This window comes from Chiloscyllium plagiosum, unplaced genomic scaffold, assembly GCF_037043375.1.
Source record: "Chiloscyllium plagiosum isolate Xiang-an unplaced genomic scaffold, Cpla_swu_hap1 HiC_scaffold_2, whole genome shotgun sequence".
Taxonomy (NCBI): domain Eukaryota; kingdom Metazoa; phylum Chordata; class Chondrichthyes; order Orectolobiformes; family Hemiscylliidae; genus Chiloscyllium; species Chiloscyllium plagiosum.
Genome location: NW_028270140.1, coordinates 101,845,564 through 101,870,995, shown reverse-complemented (window position 1 = coordinate 101,870,995; position 25,432 = coordinate 101,845,564). Strand labels below are relative to the sequence as shown.

Genomic DNA, 25,432 nt, shown 5'->3' with positions numbered 1-25,432 from the left:
GCTCTGAAGAAATCACAATATGATCCCTAAAAAAAAAGACTCCTAGTATATTCAAGTATATCTGCAGACATCAAAACACCACTCCATATCCAGTTTGATAAGATAAAAATGACACAACACCAGGTTATAGTCCAACAGGTTTAACTGGAAGCACACTAGCTTTTGGAGCGACACTCCTTCAGTTTGATAAGAGCATCATACTCATTTCTAAACTCAATTTTTAAAAAATTCTATTTATTCTTTCATGGAATGTGAATGTCACGGGCAATGCTAGCATCTGTTGCCCATCCCTAATTATCTTGTGGCAGGTTTTGAGTGTAGCACTCTGCTATGGTTTGAAGTCAGATAAGTCTGACAGACTTCCTTCCTTAAGGGTCATTAATGAACCAGATGGTTTTTACCACATTCAATGATAGCTTTGTGATCACTATTATTGAAACTAATTTCTTTTTGGATTATTTATGATTGACAAATTAATTGATTAATTTTGAACTCCACCCAGCTACCCAAGTGTGATTTGAATCAATGCTCCCAGATTTACTTGTGCAGTGACATTATTACAGTGACACTATCTTCCTGCAAACCATTAAAAGTTATGAAAAGTCCAAAAAAAAATAAGATCAACTACATGTAACTGAGTTTCATACAATATAGGGAACATTGTATAGATTTGTTTAAAGAAAGCTGACTGGGACACAGATTCTAAATATGTTTTATAGCATTCATTGTCAGAAACAAAATGACAGAAGATAACTGTAAAAACATCTTTTGCTCAGCAGAAATTTACAACTTACCATAAAGCTCGCATCCAATTTCTCTGTGCATACTTAAGCTTTTCTTCATCTTCAGTATTCTGGAGCAGCAAAAATGCTCTGAAAACACAAGAAACATATTTCTTAAAGGAAACCATTCTTTTGTGAATATCAGATCCTCAGTGTCATGGCAAGTAATGCAGCTCATCGTAGAATACTTATGACCTGATACCATTCACATGTCTTGAGCAGAGGCACACACCATGCCATATGAAATGATGATTCATCTGTAACTAATATTATTAGAAGATAAGTCAGATCCCACAATTAAATCAGGGTTGATAGATCATTTTGCTCTTGGTATCAACGATGAGTTCTTTCACAGAACTTGCACCAGAACACGTAACCCCACCCCACCAAAACAGTATTGTGGGTTTTCTACAGCACATGGCTGCAGCAGTTCAAGGAGGCAGCTCACCACCATGTTCTCATGGGCAACTATGGACAGGCGATAAATGCTGGTCAAGCACATGATGCACACATCCCACAAGTGAATAAAAAACATGCAATGTTGCAGATTCAGTTTGAATATGAAAACAGAAGTTAATTTGCAAAAGAAATTAAGATAAAATAGAACAATCCATACTTGCGCATAACACAAGTTTTCGAAACATAGTAAAAAAAACAATCCCACTAATCCCAAAAGCATCTCTTTTACAGCACTCATAAGAGAAAGAATTCCCTTTGCTATCACATCTACAACTCTGCTTTCTCTCTACAGATACTGCCACACCTGCTGAGTTTCTCCAGCAATTTGTTTTTGTTTCAAATTTCCAGTATCTTTGATTTATTTTAGGATGGTGGCTTAAATGTCCCATCTTGAGAATCTGCTATCCTATTCCTGGAGTTTTCATACAACTGAGTTTCGACTTTCCCAGCTTCAAATAACCCATTCCAGATTTTCATCAAACACTTTTGATATGAAATGTTCAAACTAGCTCCTTACACTGAGATAATCTATTCCTCTACAACTCAAAACTATCTTTTATGTTTGGGAGCAACTGATTCTCACAATGAGCTTCAGCCAAGAGTTCTGCCTAACTGCCAAATCATAACCCAAAAGTTTTCTTAAAGATATGGATGTTTTCCCTCATCAAAAATGAGAAAAATCTATCTGACCTTCTAAACTGAAAGTCTAATGCAAATCTGTTTCGCTGTTTACTCACTAAAATCTCTATCAATGTAAAAAAAAATCCTAGTAGCCTCTGAGTACGCACTGTTAGGCTTTTCTTTTAAGCAATATCACAATGGACATAGAAATACCTGTAATTTGATCATTAAAACCAAAACTCTCACATCACTAGCTTAAATTTAAACTCTTAAATAAATTACATGAAACTAAATATAAATCACAAACCTTACATAACAAATTGAGAGATAGTCACCCAGAGCTTCAGCAACAGTTGATTGTTTGCAGAGAAATAATCAAGCCAGAACTGAACCTTTGATTCTTTTGCTTTTGGTCATCTACCCTGTCATTGCATTGAGGTCAACAGGGAGTCGGTGGCATTATGGTAGTGTCACTGGACCATCAATTCAGAATCCCAGGCCAATATACTGGGGACACTGGCTTGAATCCCACCATGGCAAATGTTGAAATTTGAATTCAATGAAAATCTGGATAGTAATTATGGTTAATTGTCACAAAAACCCACCTGGTTCACTTATGTCCTATGAGAAAGAAAATCTGCCATTCTAACCTGGTCTGGGCTACATGTGACTTCAGACCAACAGCAATGCAGTTGACTATTAACTGCTCAGGATGAGCAAATGTTTCACCTAGCCAGTGGTGTCCACATTCCATGAACGATTACAAAATAAAAGCTGTTGGAGAATCGAGCCCAACTGAACAGAAACCACACAAGCCAGAGCGGGTGAAATTGACAAGCTGTTTATTAGAAGCTATATCACTGGAAGAGAAATTGACTAGGCTGACACAGAACTGACAGTCTGTACAGGTAGATCAAGGGTTCTCTTCCCTGAGCAGAGAATCAAGCCAGTTTTTATAGGAAAACTGTACAATGATGCTAATTAAAAAAATAGGGAAAATACAATGGTCTTGATAATCAATACGATGGTGATAATCGCAAAGTTATCAGAAGAATGTCCTGAATCTAGATACAATGAAGCATCCTTGCATCATCAATCAGTTCTTAATAGGATCGGAAGATTCCAACTTTCTTTGAGGGTAGGTGAGATTGTCCTTTTTCTTGGCAGTAAGGTATTTCCATGGTTTCTCTCCTGTGAGCGAGGCATTCTAGTGCCTCTCTGTCTGACATGTCCTTTATGTGGCTTTCATATCACTGGGATACAAGACTGCCCTTAGGGTTTTGAGACAGCTGTGTTTATAGGGTCCAGGAAGCTGATTGTCAGTTTGTCTTGGGAAGTGTATTCCCTGGTTTGCGAGTGACTATGGTCATGTCTGGTTTCCCTTGTCAGCCTGTTTGGTCAATGCTGAGGCATTCTAGGTGTTTCTTGTATGGTTTGATCAGGTTTGATTTTCTGGTGTTCTGTGTGGCCATGCTGTGGGTAGGCAGGGTGGCAGATCTTTTCCCACAAAAGCTGAAGCTGCATGAGTTTAGAACATTACCCTGAGTAGCTCTTGCAGTTTGATATAATTGGTTTTCCTTTCAGCTAGATTAGACTCCAACCACTTACAAGGTAAAAATAAGGACTGCAGATGCTGGAAGCCAGAGTCTAGATTAGTGTGGTGCTGGAAAAGCACGGGTCAGGTAGCATCTGAGGAGCAGGAAAATCGACGTTTCAGGCAAAAGCCCTTCATCAGGATTAGAGGCAGGGTGCCTGCAGAGTGGAGAGATAAATGAGAGGGGGGTAGAGAGGTTAGGTGCCGGCGCATGGCTACGAGTGTGAAGCGAAGGATCTTGAAGGAGAACTGTTGGTGGTGTTTTTTAATCTGTAGTCTGTACTGTTTGTCCTGTTCGGTTCCGGACTCTGCTGTTTTAAAGGTGGTCTGGAGTCCGTGTGGGATGAGTTGGTTATGGAGGCAGGCACTGAGAAAGCATTTCTCTCTCCACTCTGCAGGCACCCTGCCTCTATTCCTGATGAAGGGCTTTTGTCTGAAACGTCGATTTTCCTGCTCCTTGGATGCTGTCTGACCTGCTGTGCATTTCCAGCACCACTCTAATCTAGACTCCAACTACTTACAAGTTAGTTAAGCCTAGAGCAGGTCAGATTTGTGACAGTCCACAAGGCTATTTTGTTCCTCTTTTGCACCCCTCAGTAAGATCTAGCAAGTTTAGCATATTTGTACTTTTAGCTGACGGGTTTGCTGTACAATAAGAAAGCTAAGAAATCCTATCGGCGTACAAACTCAGGTTCTAGGCTGAATGTGGTTTCTCACGACTGCATTGGTGCATATTTTGCTTTAATTTGATTTGACATCGCTGCTTGCCCGTGGTGGGGGTACTAGTCAGGAGTTGGAAACCTAACTTAAAGATTTCCTTAATATGGAAGGAAGAGAATATTTGAAATCCAAAATAAAAATGCTGTGGATACTGAAAAATCTCAAAAATTAGTAGTATTGGAACTACTTGGCAAGCCAGGCAGCATCTTGGAGGAGAAACAATTAATTACACGTTCACAACTTTTCATCCTAAAATTTTCAATAGGCATATTATATGCAGCATTATTCCTGAAGACTTGCTCACTTCTTTAATAAGTGACTCATTGAATTAAATGCTGAATGTAAAAACAAAGGAAATCCTGTTTCCATACATGGTCTGTGGAAGCAGCTGAATTGTTGGGTAGTATCATTGCTTTATATTGTGATTTCTGTGTTAAAAGTTCTCACACAAGGATCTGGGTTAACTAAATTCTCCAATTTTTCTATTCCAACAACACCACATTCATTGTATTTATATATCTTTAAAGCAAAATACAGAGCTCAAGAAGGAGCCTCATCATCACCATCTCACTGCAAGCACAAGTTTTTTTCTGAAACATAAACAGCCTTTTGTTAGAATTTGACCTTTGAGCATAAATCAGAAAATCAGATATTTTCATTACAGCTGGGAATATAATGAAAAAATTCAAATGTAATTGCTATTTTTTCAGGCATGGTAATAAACAAATTAAAAATCGAGGATGAACAGAACTAACTTTGAAGTAGGGAATGTAATATCACCCACAAAGGGCCGGAACAAGAGCGGTTTATAAATCCACTGAACTTTTCTGGATTAACCAACACTCTGCGCTAAAGTGATGAGCAGAAAGTTGCATTATCAAACCAAGATTTTAGGTTAAAAATCAGACAACATCGGGTTATAGTCCAACAGGTTTAATTGGAAGCACACTAGCTTTCGGAATGCCGCTCCTTCATCAGGTCAATAGTAATAGCTATTACCTGATGAAGGAGCAGCGCTCCGAAAGCAAGGGAGCCTACACAGAAACAGATGTCGAAACATAATTCAAAGTTTATCAGGACAGAAAGATCTTTGACAATTTAAGGTTATTTTTAACTATGACACTAATCTCGGTCATAAATAAACATTGAAAAAAAATTTGTATCACTATGATTTATTTCATATAGGAATCTCTCTCATCACTTCAAGACAGTATTCTCCGATAGTGACTTATTCAGTTTTTGTGCCCATTATTTTAATTACCTGTCTTTTGCAAGCATTCTTTTATAAGTCTACTTTATAAAATATTTGTTTAAAATATTTTTCCACGAGTAAAGTAGCTTCTACAGCCTCTGTTACAATTTTAGGTTTTGCTTAGATATATTCTCAAATTTAGTGCTGTTAACTGCTCTCATGTATTGATTCCATATCTAGAATTACTGGTGTATGCGTATACTGTTCAAAGACTAATCTGTAGAGGCAATACCAATCTAAGCTTGAGACCCAGAATACCTGTACAGATACCCATCCGTATGGCAAGGCTTTCAGAACAGGCTATAAAACGAATGCATCCCTACCTGAGCTCAATGCATTCTATGCTCTCTTTGAACAGGACGTCAGTGAACCAATGTGAGCTATCCCAACAGCCTCAGACGCATCTGTACATGGTCACCACTGCAGATGTTAGATCAGCCTTCTTGAGTGAACTCATATAAAACAAGTAGCTCAGATAAAGGAGTATGCTGTGCACTCAGATCACATGTGGACCACCTTGGGGGAGTATTTGCAGACATCTTTAACCTCTCCTTATGATCTGAAGTCCCCACCGACTTCAAGACCACCACCACCCTGGTGCCAAAGAAAGATTATGCAGCATGCCTCAATGACTACTATCTGATAGTCATGATTTAAGAGGTTAATCATGGTTCACCTACCAGCGCAACAGGTCTACAGCAGACACCATTTCCCTGGCCCTACACTTATCCTTAGAATATCTGCATAGCAAAGATACCTACGTCAGGCTCAGTGTTATAGTCCAACAGGTGTATTTCAAAGTACAACCTTTCAGGGCACTGCTCCTTCGTCAGGTAGTTAGTGGGGCAGGATCATAAGACACAGAATTTATAGTAAAAGATCAAAGTGTCATACAACTGATGCGATGTACTGACAAACCTAGATTGCTGTAAAGTCTTTAATCAACTAGAATGGAGATGTAGGTTTCAATTGATTAACATGTAAATCCCAGAACTTCTTTCAAGTCACAGTCCCAAGTTAACTTAAGATTTTATCAGTCTAAAAGTGACATCTCAGCTCAGACGATGCACTAAAGGTGTGAGGTTAAAGTCTGCCTGTATTCCGACTTTGAGTCAGGCTGGTTCTATTTCAAAAATAGGGATTTATAAAGTTTCACATGGACTGACTGCCTACAGATTATATCCTTTTTAAGTAAAATAGAATATATCTGCAAATACAAATCTGCAAAAGCAAATTCACCAATACACTTGTGTGTGCACACATGTGAGGGAAAGAAAGTGTGTACGTGTGTGAAGAGAGGGAAAGTGTTTGTGCACATGTGAAAATGTGTATGCACATGTGTGTATGTGAGCGAATGTGTATATGAGAGAGGGTTTGGGTGAGTTTGATCATGTCTAAGTGTGTGTCTATGCGTGCTCATGTGAGAGAATGTATACTGTAGTGGGATTACCTGTAATGTACTTGCAGATGCATTCTATTTTGTTCAAAAAGCACACAATCGATAGGCAATCAGTCCATGTGACAATTTATAAATTCCTATTTTGGAAACAGAACCAGTGTGACTTAAGGTTGGGATACAGACAGACCTTATGTCAGACTCCTAATTATTGACGACAACTTCAACATCATAATTCCAAAGAAACTCTTCTCTAAACTCCGAGATCTGGGTCTCAGCTCCCCTCCCCTCCCGTAACTGGATCTTCAACTTTCTGACCCATAAATTACATCAGTAAGAATAAGTGACAACACCTCCTCCACTATAACCCCCAATACTGGTAACCTGCAAGGCTGTGTACTCAGCCCTCTACTATACTCCTTATACACGCATGAATGTGTGGCCAAATTCTGCCCCAACTCCACTTTCAAGTTTGTTGATGACACCACCACTGCAGAGTGGATCTCAAAACAATGATGACACAGAATACAGGAAAGAGATTGAGTGCTTAGCAGCATGGTATAAAGATAATAATCTCCCTATCATTGTCAGCGAACTGAAGCAGCTGGTTATTGACTTCAGGAAGCAAAGCAGAGGGAATGCTCCTGTCTGCATAAATAGCACTGGATTGGAGATGGTCGAGAGCAGCAAGTTGCTGGGAGTGATGGTCACCAAGAATCTGACCTGGTCCACCCATGTCCACAAGACGGTCAACAAAACACAACAATCCCTCTAGTTCCTCAGGAGACTAAGGAAGTTAGACATGCCCACAAAGACAATTACCAATTTTTATAGATGTAGCATAGGAAGTATCGTATCTGAATGCATCACAGATTGGTATGGCAACTGCTCTTCCCAAGACTGCAAGAAACTACAGTGAGTCATGAACATAGCCCAGTCCATCACATTAACCAGCCTTTTATCCATTGATTCAATCTACACTTCCCGCTACCTCAGGAAAGCAACCAACATAATCAAAATCCTCTCCCCCTCCAGTTATACTCTCTTCCACCCCTTTGTTGGACAGATGATGTAAAAGTTTGAATACATATACCTCCTATCCCACTGTTTTAACAGACCTCTCAAATGTTAATTTTGATCTTTCTGTAACTTCTGTACGGCCATAACACTACTCTGCACTCTGTTCTGCTACTATGTACTTTGTATGGTATGATCTGCCTGTATAACATGCAAAACACCATTTATCACTGTATCCCAGTACATGTGACAACAATAAATCTACTCAAAGCTCAAACTCATACAACAACACATACCAGGGCTGTAAGGAAGGCAACAAAACAAATCACTGGAGATGTTCAGCAATCTGGCAGTCTCGTTGAGGAAAGAAATAAAGTTACATTTAATGTCCAATATGACTCTTCTTGGGAACTCAGCTCCAAAGAAGGGGCATATCAGACTTGAAACCTTAACTTTCTTTCTCTCTCTGCTGACGCTGCCAGACCTGCTCAACTTCTCAAACACATTGTGTTTTAATTTCAGATCCCCAGCATCCACTATACTTTGTTTTTATATTACGGTGATATGCTACTCCCTCGTAGCCTCATCCACGGGCCTTCCTGCTCCTTTTGAAGATAGAACAGTAAAATCCTGAGGCCTGTTTTGGGACCTTAAACATTTACGATATTTATGAAGAACTGAGATTGTGGGTTAGAGTGTCACATATTTGCCCATGACACCAAAATAAGCAGTATAGTAAGCAGTATTTCTATAGTGTTATGACTTCAGATTGCTTACCAAGCAATATATCTGAAATCATAACACTACAGAAATATTGATATACTACCTGAATCCACAAATTTAGGCATGAGCAATAGAATCTATTTATACTGATTGAGATACAATGTTAAGTGACAGACTAAAAGTTAGAGCTAAAACTTTCAGACAGTTAATGTTAGGTTAACTGGTAATATTAACTCAATATTAATAGTTCGCTGTTAACCAAATATATTAAAGAATATAGAGAAAAGCCAGGCATGTGAAGTTTAGTTCCAGAATTAGCCATGATCTCACTGAATAGTGGGGCAGGCTTGAGCAATTCATAGCAGGTTAACAAGCAGAGGAACAGGTTACATCATTTTGTTGTAGAAAAGGCAAAATTTCCAATTCTCTACATCAGTGGATTCTCTTAATTAACATCAACAAAATAATTAACTTCCTCAAAGGTTAGATCTCATGAAATACAGGGAGAACTTGCCATATAGGTACAGAACTGGCTCAACGGTAGAAGACAGAGTGGAGATGGAGGATTGTTTTTCAGACTGGAGGCCTGTGACCAGTGGAGTGCCACTAAGATCAGTGCTGGATCCACTACTTTTCATCATTTATAAAAATGATTTGGATGCGAGCATAAGAGGTATAGTTAGTAAGTTTGCTGATGACATCAAAATTGGAGGTGTAGTGGACAACGAAGAAGGTTACCTCAGATTACAACTGGATCTTGACCAGATGGGCCAATGGGCTGAGAGGTAGCAGATAGAGTTTAATTTAGAGAAATGTGAGGTGCTGCATTTTGGGAAAGCAAATCTTAGCAGGACTTATACACTTAAACGTAAGGTCTGAGGGAGTGTTGCTGAACAGAGAGACTTTGGAGTGCAGGTTCATAGTGCTTTGAAAGTGGAGTGACAGGTAGATAGGATAGTGAAGGCAGCGTTTGGTAAGCTTTCCTTTATTGGTCAGAGTATTGAGTACAGGAGTTGGAAGGTCATGTTGCGGCTGTACAGGACATTGGTTAGGCCACTGTTGGAATATTGTGTGCAATTCTGGTCTCCTTCCTATCGGAAAGATGTTGTGAAACTTGAAAGAGTTCAGAAAAGATTTACAGGATGTTGCCAGGGTTGGAGGATTTGAGCTACAGGGAGAGGTTGAACAGGCTGGGGCTGTTTTCGCTGCAGCGTCGGAGGCTGAGGGGTGACCTTATAGGAGGTTTATAAAATCATGAGGGGCATGGATAAGATAAATACACAAAAAAAATTTTCCCTGGTGTGGTGAAGTCCAGAACTGGAGGGCATAGGTTTAGAGTGAGAGGGGAAATATATATATATATATAATATATATATTAAAAAAAAAGAGAGTTCTAAACAGGTTTACCTAAACAGATAACTTGCAGTTACAGTTCACAACCTCAGTCTAGAGTGCGGCTGTTTAGAATCCTCATGGTTGCTAGTCATATGGTATCATCCTGATCCTTGGCTCATACAGTATACTCAGCTCTTATGGAATAACACTGTAATGGGCATACTATTTTGACTGAACCCTGAGATAAGCCTATGAATTTTTCATTCTTTTGAAACTGCTGCTTCATAGACGACATAAATTCATGGAGATTTATACATGGTTTGTTTCAGGAAATCTTTCTTCCAAACATGAGCAGATGCACTTTGTATTTAAACACAATCCTTACCTGTGATATGCCACTTCTGCTTGTTCTTTGAGGTTTAGATACTCATTTAAATAACCCAACATTGTGAAAGCTGTTGCATCACTCTGAATTCGCTCTGTTAAAAAAAAATCAAAACAGCATTCTATTAATCTGGTTCAAAGAAAACAAGCTACACACAAGAATCCAATATAGTATCTCACCCAGAATATTTGATCATTGTAACTAGGCCCTTTTCATCCACAATCTTTTGCAAAAGAATGAATTAACAGCGTTTTCACTGAAAACTGGCTCATCTTGCAGCTTACTGAGGCCTGGTTATAATGTCCACTACTTGTTCCATGGTGGCAGTGGGATGACTTTCATTATGAGATTACATCTTGTTCCTCCCCAGCTCTCTAGCACATTGTACTCTAAGCATCTCGCCTTGTTCTGTACCTCTCAAATTTTATTTGAGATCCTCATTTGCCAGCATTTTTACATCCCACTCCTGAGACATTCATCCTCAACTACATGGTGACAACTGCTTCTTACTGTTATAATCTCCCTCTCAAATCACTTTGTTAAGTCTCCTCTGAATTCATAGCCATTTTATAACCTCTCCAGTCATATAAATACAGTTTTGAAATTTAAACAGCCAAACCTCCAGCCATGCCAATTCGTGACTTTTCTATTCCAATGATGTTAATCAAAAGAATACCACCTCAAACTATTTTCTTTTATCACTCATTACGCAAGTGTTAGTAGCATCTCAAAATCACATCTCCTTCAGAGTTTGCTCTTCAGGAGAAATAAATGCTCTAAGTCTCCTTCAATTGCAATTTTAAGGCCTTTCATTTGTCAAGCCAATTGTGCAGCTACCGATCTCAATAATTCACTCACTGTGATCCCCTTATCCTCAGTAAAATCCAAGGAATGCTTCTTGACTGCATCTGGTGCAAACCTGTTTTTTCCAAGCACCCCCAAGCTTTGGCTGGACAGCATTAAGGACTATCTGGCTTCACCATCTTCTGTTAAATTCAGAATGTCATGATAATTCATGACAGCAGAGATAATCCCTGGTTTCTACTCTCTACTGTCAACTGTTTTTCTACCATCACATTCTGAAACAAATGTAAGACGCTGATGTATCTCTGTATCACCAAGATAAAACTATCTATCTGTCAAACCTAAACTCTTCCATAGCCTTACATTTCCATGTTACTTCAGTCTCTTTTCTCTTGTGTTCTCTCCCTACTTGCCAGGACACCATTTCACCATGGCACCATGGCTCAGTGTTTAGCACTGCTGCCTTATAGCACCAGGGACCTGGGTTTGATTCCACCCTTGGGTGACTGTCTGTGTGGAGTTTACACATTCTTCCCGTGTCTGTGTCCTCTGGTTTCCTCCTACAGTACAAAGATTCGCAGGTGAGGAGAATTGGCCATGGTGAATTGCCCAGAGTGTCCAGGGATGTGGTTTGGTGGATTAGCCATGGGAAATGCAGGATTACAGAGATAGGGTGGGGGGGTGAGTAGAGGTGGGATGCTCTTCAGAAGGTCGGATGGGCCGAATGGCCTGCTTCCATACTATAAAGATTCTTTTCTATGGTTCTAACTGAACGCCTCTCCTTCTAACCAATCAAAATTCCTCCATGCTCTTAAAACTCTAACTTACCTAAACTTTATAGCCACTGTATTTTGCAGCAACCAACTCATCAATCCTATCTTCATTAACCTCTGCTGGCTCCCAGTCTTCATCCTACAATCAAAACTCTAATTCTGGTGCTAGAATCCTTCATGATCTCAGCATTCTCATTTCCTCCAGCTTTACCACTCACTTCCTCTGTTTTAGTCTCGAATGCATCCTCCATCCCTTCACCTCAGTGTTGACTGTTATGCATTCAAATAACAAAGCTGAATACTCTGAAATGCCTCTCTCTTAAGCCTCTCAACCCTCACCTCCTTTGGCATTCCATCAAAACCAACCTGTTTAAACAAATGTCTAGTCAATTTCAATTATCTTCTCATTTGTCTTGATACCCATTATCATCTCTGAGACACATCTTGGGAAATTTACTACATTGAAAATTGTATTTAAATAGGTTATTTGGAAGTTGCCATGTTGCAGTGATGGCACTGGACTAGTAATCCACAAATCCAAGCTAATGTTCTGAAGACATAGATTAAAACCCCACCATGGCAGATGGTGAATTTGATTTCAATAAAAGATATGAAATAAAAGGAATAATCTAATGACCATCATGCAACCAGTGCTAATAGGTTTTTAATACAATTTGGTTCACTAATAGAAAAGGAAATCTGCTGTCCTTATCTGATCTGGCCTATATACGACTCCAGACACATAGCAATGTGGTGGACTCTGAATAGCCCTCCAGACAATTAGAGATGGGCAATAAATGCTGGCATAGCCAGTAATGCCCACATTCCATGAAAATTCCAAGAAAATTAAGGAAAATTGACCAATGTACCACTAGTTCTCTAATTTCACAATATTCTTATATTATTTTGTTATTAAGATGTGTGACACTTTTACAAGAGACCTCATTATTATTAGATATTGCCAAGCCAATGTAAAATTCTTCAGAAGTTTGGACTGCATTCTTGGAATAATGGATACATTCATAGTTGGGCTATAATATTACCTCTTCTTCTAAATAAACTGAATGAAACATTAATTATATTAAATGCTCCAGTTCAAACACTTTACCATACCTGTATATTTGCTCATGACAACTTGCGCAGCAGATATTGCATTCATTTGTACAATGTTGTACTTGTACAATTCAGAATTTCTGTTTGATTTATCCTGCAGTGTTGAACACACCCAGTGTGCATAACCTTTAGCTCCCTCAGTCTGTAAAAATAGTTTTTTCTAAATTAGTTGAACAAATTAGAATAAACTCATCTTGATTGAAAATTGAACAAGTTAGACATACTTACATATAACCAAAATAATGAACAATACTTACATTAACACCAAGCTCTGTGGTATGTCTAAACAAATCCATGGTCTCATAGCTGCCAACAGCTTCGGCAATTAGTGCCTACAAGTTCAAATAATTGGAAACTTAGACTACCAAAGCAGAAATACACAAGTTACAAATTAAAATTTCTTCCCAATACAGAAAAAAATTTAAAGATGACAAAAGTATGACATTCCTATAAACAAGATGTTGTGAAACTTGAAAGGGTTCAGAAAAGATTTACAAGGATGTTGCCAGGGTTGGAGGATTTGAGCTGTAGGGAGAGGCTGAACAGGCTGGGGCTGTTTTCCCTGGAGCGTCGGAGGCTGAGGGGTGACCTTATAGAGATTTACAAAATTATGAGGGGCATGGATAGGGTAAATAGATAAAGTCTTTTCCCTGGGGTCAGGGAGTCCAGAATTAGAGGGAATAGGGTTAGGGTGAGAGGGGAAAGATATAAAAGAGACCTACTGGGCAACTTTTTCACACAGAGGGTGGTACGGGTATGGAATGAGCTGCCAGAGGAAGTGGTGGAGGCTGGTACAATTGCAACATTTAAGAGGCATTTGGATGGGCATATGAATAGGATGGGTTTGGAGGGATAAGGACCGGGTGCTGGCAGGTGGGACTAGATTGGTCGGCATGGATGAGTTGGGCCAGAAGGGTCTGTTTCCATTAGTATTATAAACAGTAATTAAACATCTAAACAGTGTAAGTGCAAAAGACAAAAGTATATAATTTATGAAAGTTCAGTTAAACAACTTTATTAATCCTTCAGGTTATGATAACCAAGGAGGAGAGAAATCTGTGATAGTGGCCCATGTGTGAAATAGCAAAGCAACAGAAAGATCTTGAAAGATAGATAAAGTATATTTTCTGTCCTTGACAGATCATTTTCACCAATTTGAGCATCACAACACTTTTAATTATTTAATTTCATACAGCATACAAACATGATAATTCTATGATAACTTTTGTAGCATCAGAAATAATCAAAAAATGTGGAAAATTACTGCATAAGTTGTGTCTCAAATAAATGGTAAAGTTATCTATCTAGATCCTTAAACTATCCAAATGTATCAAACTGATACAACAATTGGAAAATATTTTCACCTTGCTTCAAATAATATTAAACTGTAGAAACAGAGATGATCTACCTGTCCAATCCAGCATGTAACATACGAGGGTTCCAAAGACTGGGCTACCTTAAAGGCTTCATGAGCAAGCTACATTAGAAACATATGAAAATCATAAGTAGATGATTAATATTAAAGTAAGGATTACATTTTCAAAAATATTAATGGTTTAAAAAGGATTGGATGAGATTTTATCAGCGGTATTATGAATGAACATTGAATAGCTACATAATACTAAGTAACTCCAGTTACTGTGACAATTGATCAATCTTACTTTCGCGTAATTACTAGTATTCTCAACATTTACCTCAATATTTTCATTCTTCAAATAAGTTGCCCCCAGGTTGGTCCAGGCCGCTACATTCTAGTAGAAGAGATTATAATATTTGAAAAATCAAGTTTTAATTTTTGCTGGTCCAGCTTTTGAAACATATGCTATTAGAGTTTGTTCTGAATTCAATATCATTTAAATTATCTTAATATTAACTGTAACTGTACAATGTATTCTGTTTTTCTGTGCAGCTGTGGTTGCATGTTAGGAAATATACAAATGGATGGGAAAGAGCCCAAAAGTGATTTACTAGAATTGTTCCAAGTATGAGAAACTTCAGAACTGGATAAATTGAAGTAGTTCAAACTGTTCTCCCCAGAGAGAAGGTGGCTAAGACAACCTCCGATTGAAGTTTTTAGATTAGATTTGATTAGATTCCCTTCAGTGTGGAAACAGTCCGTTTGGCCCAACAAGTCCACACCAACCCTCCGAAGAGTAACCCACCCAGGCCTATTTCCCCTCTGACAAATGCACCTAGCACTATGGGCAATTTAGCATGGCCAATTCACCTAACTTGCACATCTTTGGACTGTGGGAGGAAACCGGAATACCCGGAGGAAACCCACGCAGACACAGGGAGAATGTGCAAACTCCACACAGACAGTTGCCAGAGGCTAGAAATGAACCTGGAACCCTTGTGCTGTGAGACAGTAGTGCTAACCACTGAGCCACTGTGCCACCCTTTCAGAATCATGAATTAGCTGGACAGAGTAGATAGGGTGAAACCTGTTCTGCTTGTAAAAGAAAGACGACTGAGAGGTCATAGATTTAAAGTGTTGTACAAATGAGAAAAGGTTGTGGTGAGGAAAAAAAAAACTTGTTCACTCAGTGATTGTTAGGATATGGAACGCACTATCAGATTCAACTGAGACATTGAAGAGGGAATTAGATGGTTATTTAGATACTAATGATGGGCAGGAATGAGAAAAAACAGGAGATTAGCACTAGTAATACAGCCAATGCATGCACAGTGGGCCGAATGACTTCCCTCTGCACTCTAATAAGCGTGATTCTGCTCTCTTAAAATTATTTCAAACAAACCATCACCTAATTAATAATAGTTTGAGTAAAATGCACTCACTGGAAGTTTAAAAAATGAAGTTTCAAGTTTACTTACATTTTGTTCAACCTGAACAGATTTGATGAATGCATGTTGGGCTAGGGCATAATTTGCAATACCTGCATCAGAACAATGAGGAAAGTAATCAAAATATACTTAATTAAAGTTATCCAATTAATTTGCTGCTTATCTTATTTTGTACTGATGAGACAATGCATCAAAAACATTTTTTAAAAACAAAAATTTAGTGCACCAAAGTTTTCAATTATCACAGAATCAGAATCCCTACAGTGTGGAAGCAGGCCATACTTATCCTCAGAACAGCATCCCACCCATTACTGCCATCCTACCCTATCCCCAGAAACTTGCATATCTTGAGTCCAATCCACCTACCCAAACCTCCTTGAACATCATGGACAATTTAGCATGGCTACTCCGCCTACCCTGCACATCTTCGGACTGTGGGAGGAAACCGGAGCACCTGGAGGAAATCCATGGACAACAGAGAGAAAATGTGCAAACTCCACAAAGACAGTTGCCCACAGGTAGAATTGGACCCAGGTCACTAATGCAGTGAGGCAGCAGTGCTAACCATTGAGCTGTCCCAGAGAAAATTAATAACTTCCAGATAGATTTTCAGTAATTCAGTTTTTACTGCTATACTAAACTTAAAATTCAATAAAGCAATACCTTTATAACATGCAACAACTCCAAGTGCATTCCAGTGTAGATGATTTTTGCTGTCTAACATCACAGATTTTTTGAGGCACTGTTGAATAGACATGCAATGAAAATTACATTAAAAATACAGTCTCCAAAAAAATTATAAACATGTAATTTTGAGGCAGTTAACCAATTTTCCTCTAATTGTAAAACAAAGAATTGCTGGAAATCTGAAACATGAAAATAAATTGCTGGAGAAACTCAGCAGGCTTGGCCACTTTTGTGGAGACAAAGCAGAATTAATGTAGTGTCCAGTGACCCTTCTTCAGAACTGTAGTTGGACCGAACAGATCAATTGAACACATTGAAGAGGGAGAAAAGAAAAGAGGATTGCATGTGCTAATAGAGCTCAACAAATTGACTTATTATTAACATAGGTAAATTAAAAGTCAGATAGAATCCCTGAATCAGAATTGATCTTCTCCTAATCAGTTGCTAGGTGATCCATTATGTTCAAATAAAATAAGAAATGTGCATCAATACTAGCCTGGAATTTCTACTGGGGTTGCAACCGGCAAATTCTTCTTTCCAATCGGGCATAGCAAGTTTTGTGGCTGGGACCTGGCTTTGGCAAAGGTACTGTTGAATTAATGTTAAGCAGCTGCTTGGGTGGAAAGCATGCAAGAAGTCCAAGCCATTATATCCAAGCTAATATTAGACACTTTAAGCAGTATTTGTAAAACAGGCAGAAAGATTAAATGAAGGCATTTAATTACACAAGAAAGAATGCTAACTTTCAATTCAGAAATAAAACTGAAGTTGTGCAGTATATGTTTGAATTGAAGGTTATACTAACAGGCTATTAGAGGACACACACCATTAAAACATATAAGCAATTAGTAATGGAAAACATCTGCTCTCAGGAACATTTGCTCCCACTTCAGTTTTGGTTAGGTTTAACACTGACAAGGCAATAAATTGAAACAAACCTTTCTATTGTGTACATTGATCATTGATTGCATCCATCACATTTCTCAAATTGAAAAATTAAAAACAGAATGAGTGTTGGGAGTATAGTGGTAATCACAGTATGCAATTCAACTTGATGCAAAAACAAAGTCAAAAACCAAAACAAAATACACCAAAATTTTCAAAACTTTAAAAACCTAGACCCTCTAAGGTAGATGTGTTTCTCTCCTTTTTATATAAAAAAAACAATTTACCAGTAGTGCTTTTTCCAATAACTCAGACACTATATTCCCTTCTGCAGTAGCCTGAGCCTGTCGGTAGTAGTTCACACCAAGGTCACACCACAGATTGGCAGATGTCGAAGTTAATGTAAGGGCCCGTCCGTAGCATCTAGGAGAAAATAAGTTGCAGTTATAAGTGAAACTACACTTTTCACACCACAAATAACAGAATTATGCTGAGATTAAACATCTCTTTGAACAGTGTGCTGACAGTTGGGTAAGGGAAATCCTGATCTCTTCCGAGAAATGAATTTTGCTTGCATTTAATATCCAAGTGCGATTTACAGCATTGATGAAAATTTTCTTAATTTGTTTGAACTCTAAATTTCACTCAGGCTTAAGCAGGGATATAAAAGCTCTCTATTTGTAGTTAGTTAGTTAAGGAAACCAGCTTGAGCTGTGGTTGTGGTTGCTGGAGGTCAGTCATTCCACTTCTAGGACACTTCTCCAAGAGTTCCTCAGCGTCCAAAATTTGACCATCTTCAGATGCTTCAATGTCCTTTCCTCCATCAGAAAATCAGAAGTAGAGATATTCACTGATGATTGTATAATGTTCAGCACCATGTTTGAATCCTTACAGATGACACAAACCACTTTTATATCTTTCCCCTCTCACCCTAAACTTATGCCCTCTAATTCTGGACTCCCCAACCCCAGGGAAAAGACTTTGCCTATTTACCCTATCCATGCCTCTCATAATTTTGTAAACCTCTATAAGGTCACCGCTCAGCCTCCCACACTCCAGGGAAAACAGCCCCAGCCTGGTCAGCCTCTCCCTATAGCTCAAATCCTCCAACCCTGGCAACATCTGTGTAAATCTTTTCTGAACCCTTTCAAGTTTCACAACATCTTTCCAATAGGCAGGAGACCCGAATTGCACGCAATATTCCAACAGTGGCCTAATCAACGTCCAGTACAGCTGCAACATGACCTCCCAACTCCTGTACTCAATACTCTGACCAATAAAGGAAAGCATACCAACCGCCGCCTTCACTATCCTATTTACCTGCGACTCCACTTTCAAGGAGCTATGAACCTGCACTCCAAGGTCTCTTTGTTCAGCAACACTCCCTAGGATCTTACCATTATAATAAGTCCTGCTAAGATTTGCTTTCCCAAAATGCAGCACCTCACATTTATCTGAAATAAACTCCATCTGCCACTTCTCAGCCCACTGGCTCATCTGGTCAAAATCCTGTTGTAATCTGGAGGTCACCCTCTTCGTTGTCCACTACACCTCCAAGTTCGGTGTCATCTGCAAACTTACTAACTGTACCTCTTATGCTTGCATCCAAATCATTTATGTAAATGACAAAAAGTAGAGGACCCAGCCTTGCGGCATTCCACTGGTCACAAGCCTCCAGACTGGAAAAACAACCCTCCACCACCACTCTCTGTCTTCTACCTTTGAGCCAATTCTGTATCCAAGTTGCTAGTTCTCCCTGTAGTCCATGAGATCTAAACTTGCTAATCAGTCTCCCATGGGGAACCTTGTCCAACGCCTTACTGAAGTCTATATAGATCACATCTACCACTCTGCCCTCAGCAATCCTCTGTCACTTCTTCAAAAAACTCAATCAAGTTTGTGAGACAATTTCCCACACACAAAGCCATGTTGACCATCCCTAATCAGTCCTTGCCTTTCCAAATACATGTACATCCTGTCCCTCAGGATTCCCTCCAAAAACTTGCCCACCACCGAGGTCAGGCTCACCAGTCTATAGTTCTCTGGCTTGTTCTTACCGCCCTTCTTAAACAGTGGCACCACGTTAGCCAACCTCCAGTTTTCCGGCACCTCACCTGTGACCATCGATGATACAAATATCTCAGTAAGAGGCCCACCAATCACTTCTCTAGCTTCCCACAGAGTTCTAGGGTACACCTGATCAGGCCCTGGGGTATATCCATCTTTACCCATTTCAAGACATCAAGCACTTCCTCCTGTGTAATCTGGACATTTTGAAAGATGTCACCTTCTTTTTCCCTACAGTCTATATCTTCCATGTCCTTTTCCTTGTCCTTTTCCACAGTAAATACTGAGGCAAAATATTCATTTAGTATCTCCCCCATTTTCTGTGGCTCCACACAAAGGCTGCCTTGCTGATCTTTGAGGGGCCCTATTCTCTCCCTCGTTACCTTTTTGTCCTTAATATATTTGTAAAACCCCTTTGGATTCTCCTTAATTCTATTTGCCAAAGCTATCTCATATCCCCTTTTTGCCCTCCTGATTTCCCTCTTAAATGTACTCCTACTTCCTTTATACTCTAAGGATTCACTTGATCTATCCTGTCTATACCTTACAAATGCTTCCATCTTTTTCTTAACCAAACCCTCAATTTCGTTAGTCATCCAGCATTCTCTATACCGATCAGCCTTCCCTTTCACCCTGACAGGAATATACTTTCTCTGGATTCTCGTTATCTCATTTCCAAAGGCTTCCCATTTTCCAACCATCCCTATACCTGCTAACATCTGCCCCCAATCAGCTTTCGAAAGTTCTTGCCTGATACCTTCAAAATTGGCCTTTCTCCAATTTAGAACTTCAACTTTTAGATTTGGTTTATCCTTTTCCATCATTATTTAAATCTAATAGAATTATGGTCGCTGGTCCCAAAGTGCTCCCCCACTGACACCTCAGTCACCTGCCCTGCCTTATTTCCCAAGAGTAGGTCAAGTTTTGCACCTTCTCTAGTAGGTACATCCACATTACTGAATCAGAAAATTATCTTGTACACACTTAAGAAATTCCTCTCCATCTAAACCCTTAGCACTATGGCAGTCCCAGTCTATGTTTGGAAAGTTAAAAACCCCTACCATAACCCTATTATTCTTACAGATAGCTGAGATCACCTTACTAGTTTGTTTCTCAATTTCCCTCTGACTATTAGGGGGTCTATAATACAATCCCAATAAGGTGATCATCCCTTTCTTATTTCTCAGTTCCACCCAAATAACTTCCTTGGATGTATTTCCGAGAATATCCTCCCTCAGCACAGCTGTAAAGCCATCCTTTATCAAAAACTCCACTCCCCCTCCTCTCTTGCCTCCCTTTCTATCCTTCCTGTAGCATTTGTATTCTGGAACATTAAGCTGCCAGTCCTGCCCATCCCTGAGCCATGTTTCTGTAATTGCTATGATATCCCAGTCCCATGTTTCTAACAATGCCCCGAGTTCATCTGCCTTCCTTTTGCATTGAAATAAATGCAGTTTAATTCATTAGTCCTACCTGGTCCCTGCCTGCCCTGACTGTTTGACTCACTATGAAAAATATTTCAAGTGGGAAGTATCACCATCCATGATTTAGATTAGATTAGATTACAGTGTGGAAACAGGCCCTTCGGCCCAACAAGTCCACACCGCCCCGCCGAAGCGAAACCCACCCATCCCCCTACATTTACCCATTACCTAACACTACGGGCAATTTAGCATGGCCAATTCACCCGGCCCTGCACATCTTTGGACTGTGGGAGGAAACCGGAGCACCCGGAGGAAACCCACGCAGACACGGGGAGAACGTGCAAACTCCACACAGTCAGTCACCTGAGGTGGGAATTGAACCCGGGTCTCTGGCGCTGTGAGGCAGCAGTGCTAACCACTGTGCCACCGTGCCGCCCACAAAGTTAAAGGTAGAATTAAAGAGAAAGTAAACCATTTTGTAGAAGTGAATGGCAGATCACAAATTGAATGCAATATAAAATCAGCAAAGAAAAACTCAACTAATAAAAACGGCAAAATTGGAGTAATGTACACCTTTCCCGTACCAAAAAAAACCAGAAACAGTCTAAGAAACTCAGCAGGTCTAGCAGCATGTGGATAGAAAGCAGATAGGTGGAAATGGAGCCCAGAGAGAGAGAGAGTGTGTGTGTGTGTGTGTGGGTGTGTGTGGGTGTGTGAGAGAGAGTGAGAGTGAGAGAGTGAGAGAGTGAAAGAAAGGAGAGTGAGTGAGTGAGTGAGTGAGTGAAAAAAAAAGAGAGAAAAAAAGAGAGAAAAAAAGAGAGAGAAAAAAAAAAAGAGAGAGAGAAACAGCAGAATCTCTTATCAGGACGCTCTTACTGGTCTCCACTTCTTCTGGGAAAGGCCAGAAGTATCCCGATCTAGCACTACCCTCCTCCACCTGGCTCAGCCCATCCTCAATTTGAGCTACTTCTCCTTTAACCCCTCTCACTTTCTTCAGATCAAAAGTGTGGCCATGGGTACCTGCATAAGACCCAGTTATGCCTGTTTCTTTGTGGGGGCCCAATTTTTGACTCAGATTTCCAGCATCTGCAGTTCCTGGTTTCCTCATGTCATGTTGGGCTTTCTTCATTCCCTTGAGATTATGTTCTCTTGTTTTCAAAACTGCTGCTAATGTGAATACTTTTTCTCCACCTACTGTGTAGACTACTCATACCCTAGAAAGTCTCTTTCAAATCTCTTCTCTACATTTTCTTCTCTAAAATTAATAATACCAGCTTCTACATATTATTCACATCCCTGCAACCATCCTTGAAAATCTTCTCTGTACCAACTTTAAAGGCATCATCCATCAAGTATGTTGCCCAAAAAGGAAAGTAATAATCCAACTGAGATTGAATTAGTACTTTAAAAGAGATTCACCGTGACTCCATTGATTTTCTATCCTAAACATCCATTAATATGGAATCCAGAATCCAGTCTGTATTAATTACCTCATTGTAAAATATAAAAAAATTATGGCCACTTCTACCTTTCATCTCCATATAGTCAGGTCCTGAATTTAATACAGTCGTCTATTAGCTCACTTTTAGCAATGTTTAGGACATTCAACATTACTGTGGCAGAATTTTCCTCCTTGGTATTGCATATGCAATACCGTAATTTATAGGCAAAAAATATTCTTTTTGCCTAGAAGTGTAAATCCTCTTTTTGGTGCCTAATCTACTCTATTACTTTTGTTTGTATTGCGTTACTTCTTATATGGCTATATAAGATTTAAAAAGTCCATTTTATGTTAGCTGCCAGTCTTTTCTCCATGTCTTTGCATGTCTTAGTTCAATTTTCGTTGGCCTTCTGAATGTTATATATTCAGTCTAGTCCTATATTATCAATCTCAGATTGGTCATATGCATGCCTTTTCAGCTTAATTTTCCTCGCAATATCTTTCATCCTTCAGAAAGCTCTGGCTTTACTTACCCTATCTTTGCCTCTTGCCAGAACATATTTCCACTATACCCAAACTGTATCTTCTTTAAGGCAACCCATTGTTACATTATAGTCTTGCCAGCCAGTCTTTGATTCCAATTTATTACCTCACTGAAATTACTTCTCATCCAAATATGCATTTTTACCTCATAGTATTCCTCATTTTTCCCCTATTCCTAATTCAAATATAATGGAACTGTGAGTGATGCTCCCTAAATGTCCCACTATTAGAACTTAATCTATCTCATTCTTCAGAACCAGATCCAGCAATGCCTCCCTTCCTTATGCAGCCAGAAACATACTGATCTTTGCTCTTTACATTATTAATTTTCTAGTCTCTTATGATTATTGAAGCTCACGTTATTATACTCAATAGTTTTTTCAATTATTAGTAATTCAACACCATTTAATCTTTATTTTGAAATTTGAAGAGGAGGAAAATGTTGGCTGCTAACTGCATTACGCCAGCGGTAGCAATGATTTTTAGAAGATTTTTAATTTCTAATTTTATTTTGTACAGAGGAAAAAAAACAAACTGTTCATTGATTATGGCAGAGACCTAGAAGATTTTTAAGAATTGGGGAAGCTGGTGGCTAACTGATATGACTGAGAGAATGACAAAATAAGTAAGAGTCAATTACAGGGATGAGATCAAGTTCAGAGGCTGTGTTCCTCTGCTTTTCTTCATTGGTACTGGAGGTGAAGAAAAAAGGAATCAAATCAAGAGGGCTGCAGAAAGTAGTGAGTTACAGATAGAAGACTTTAGATTTTCCTCACCTTAAAATGATTTTCCAATAGTAGGCAAGCGCAACTACAAAAATTATGTACTTGAAGGGAGAACAGTCTAAGAAGGTATAGTTACAGGAAGGATTATAAAAAAAAAGCGAAAGACAACCATTTAAAGATGAAAAAAAGGCCTCTTTTTTGACAAAGTAATTTACCTTCCTCCTAGTCGGAGCAGTTCATTTTTATCTAAATAATGCACATTTCTCTTTTCATCCTGTCCAATGAGAATGGCAGAGACTCTAATGTTAACTTTTGCTGGTGACAAAACGTGGAGCACGGTGCATGTATCTCCAATTAGCTTCCATAGACAGGATACATCAGGTCGACACTGTACAGCTCTGCAATAAAACCAGAGGTAAAACAATAAACACACTCACTTAATCTATAGCACCACTTTCAAGCAGCTGCCTTTAACAAAAGGTCAAGGCTACCAAGATATACATACATTTTTTTAAAAAAGCAGTAATTCATTAAATTATTTTCAACCAATGTGAGCTCCTAAAGTTGCTGCGAGAGAACTGGGCATTTAGGACAGAATGAAACAAATGTACCTCCTTAACTAATTATGCTGAAGAACTGGGAGATTGACTTTCTTCTCGTCCTAGTGCTGTTAAAGTTAAAAATGGGTGAATTCAAATCAAATGAAGAATAAAAAGTGAGTAAGAAAAAGAAAGCTTTATTCAAAATTAATTTTATATCATTAAAATCTCTAACACTATATTGTAATTTGTTTATTCTAAGCATGATGGAAGACGTTCAGCAGTAATTGGTGCTTTGAAATGGATAAGACAACTTTAGTTGCTTCTAATCCGGAAGTGCCACAGGATTCAAAATGTTAATTCTGTTCTCTACACAGATGCTGCTGGACTTGCCGAGTTTCTCTAGTAATTTCTGTTTTTTTGTTTCAGATCTCCATATTACTTTGTGGGGAGTTTAATTCTACACAAGTGCCGAGACATCACTCCATTCAGTACATTTCAATGGTGAACAGATGGAAACCCTGCTGCTTTTACTAAATTAACAGTGCAGTGGTGCATCTTGGAAAACAACTTCTGAATTTCAGCATTTACCAATCTGTCTTCTCTTTTTTGATTTGCATAGCATTTGCATAAAAAGAACTGCAAATGTTATTAGCTTTGTCCCAATTTTGACAGTTAATTATGTCATTGAGTTTATGGTGGGATTTTGTTTTTAAAGTTATTCATTTTTTGGGATGTGGGCATCGCTAGCAGGCCAGCATTTATTGCCCATCCTAGCTGCCCACTAGTAGACTGGTGTGGCGGCAATTGGCTGGGTTGGATTTGTCCTTTTTATGTACAGAACAAAATTGGGCAACTTTCCACATTGTCAGGTAGATGCCAGTGTTGTAACTGTACTGGAAGATCTTGGCTAGGGGAGCGGCAAGTTCTGGAGCATAATTCTTCAGAACTATTGCTGGGATGTTGTCAGAATCCGTAGCCTTTGCAATATCCAGTGCCTCTAAACATTTCTTTAGGTAATGTGGAGTGAATCGAATTGGCTGAAAACTTATTATCTGGAATGCTGGGGACCACTGGAGGACAGCGAGATGGATCATCCACTTGGCACTTCTGGCTAAAAATTGCTGCGAAAGCTTCAGCCTCATCTTTTGCATTGATGTGCTGAGCTCTTCCATCATTGGGGATGGGGATATTTGTAAAGCCTCCTCCCCCAGTGAGTTGTTTAATCATCCACCAACATTCATGACTGGATGTGGCAGTACTGCAGAGCTTAGATCTGATCTGTTGGTTGTGGGATCGCTTAGCTCTGTGTATCACTTGCTGCTTATATTGTTTGGCACGC

The 25,432-nt window shown here is 39.1% G+C and overlaps 2 protein-coding genes across 4 annotated transcripts in view; one reads left to right on the top strand and one right to left on the bottom strand.

The window, feature by feature from the left end:
* fam81b (family with sequence similarity 81 member B) overlaps positions 1 to 24,731 on the top strand; it is a 117,755-nt gene extending 93,024 nt beyond the window's left edge. For both annotated transcript variants that reach the window (XM_043709604.2, XM_087999201.1), the window contains one exon: positions 24,520 to 24,731. In XM_043709604.2, coding sequence (XP_043565539.2) covers positions 24,520 to 24,548 — 29 coding nt within the window. In that variant the 3' untranslated portion in view covers positions 24,549 to 24,731. The remainder of the gene's footprint in view (positions 1 to 24,519) is intronic.
* skic3 (SKI3 subunit of superkiller complex) overlaps positions 1 to 25,432 on the bottom strand; it is a 120,147-nt gene that overhangs the window by 40,530 nt on the left and 54,185 nt on the right. For both annotated transcript variants that reach the window (XM_043709524.2, XM_043709515.2), the window contains exons 19-28: positions 23,767 to 23,949; positions 17,639 to 17,774; positions 16,443 to 16,521; positions 15,810 to 15,871; positions 14,669 to 14,725; positions 14,383 to 14,451; positions 13,232 to 13,306; positions 12,975 to 13,116; positions 10,285 to 10,378; positions 795 to 872 (exon numbers count right to left, since the gene is read on the bottom strand). In XM_043709524.2, coding sequence (XP_043565459.2) covers positions 795 to 872; positions 10,285 to 10,378; positions 12,975 to 13,116; positions 13,232 to 13,306; positions 14,383 to 14,451; positions 14,669 to 14,725; positions 15,810 to 15,871; positions 16,443 to 16,521; positions 17,639 to 17,774; positions 23,767 to 23,949 — 975 coding nt within the window. The remainder of the gene's footprint in view (positions 1 to 794; positions 873 to 10,284; positions 10,379 to 12,974; positions 13,117 to 13,231; positions 13,307 to 14,382; positions 14,452 to 14,668; positions 14,726 to 15,809; positions 15,872 to 16,442; positions 16,522 to 17,638; positions 17,775 to 23,766; positions 23,950 to 25,432) is intronic.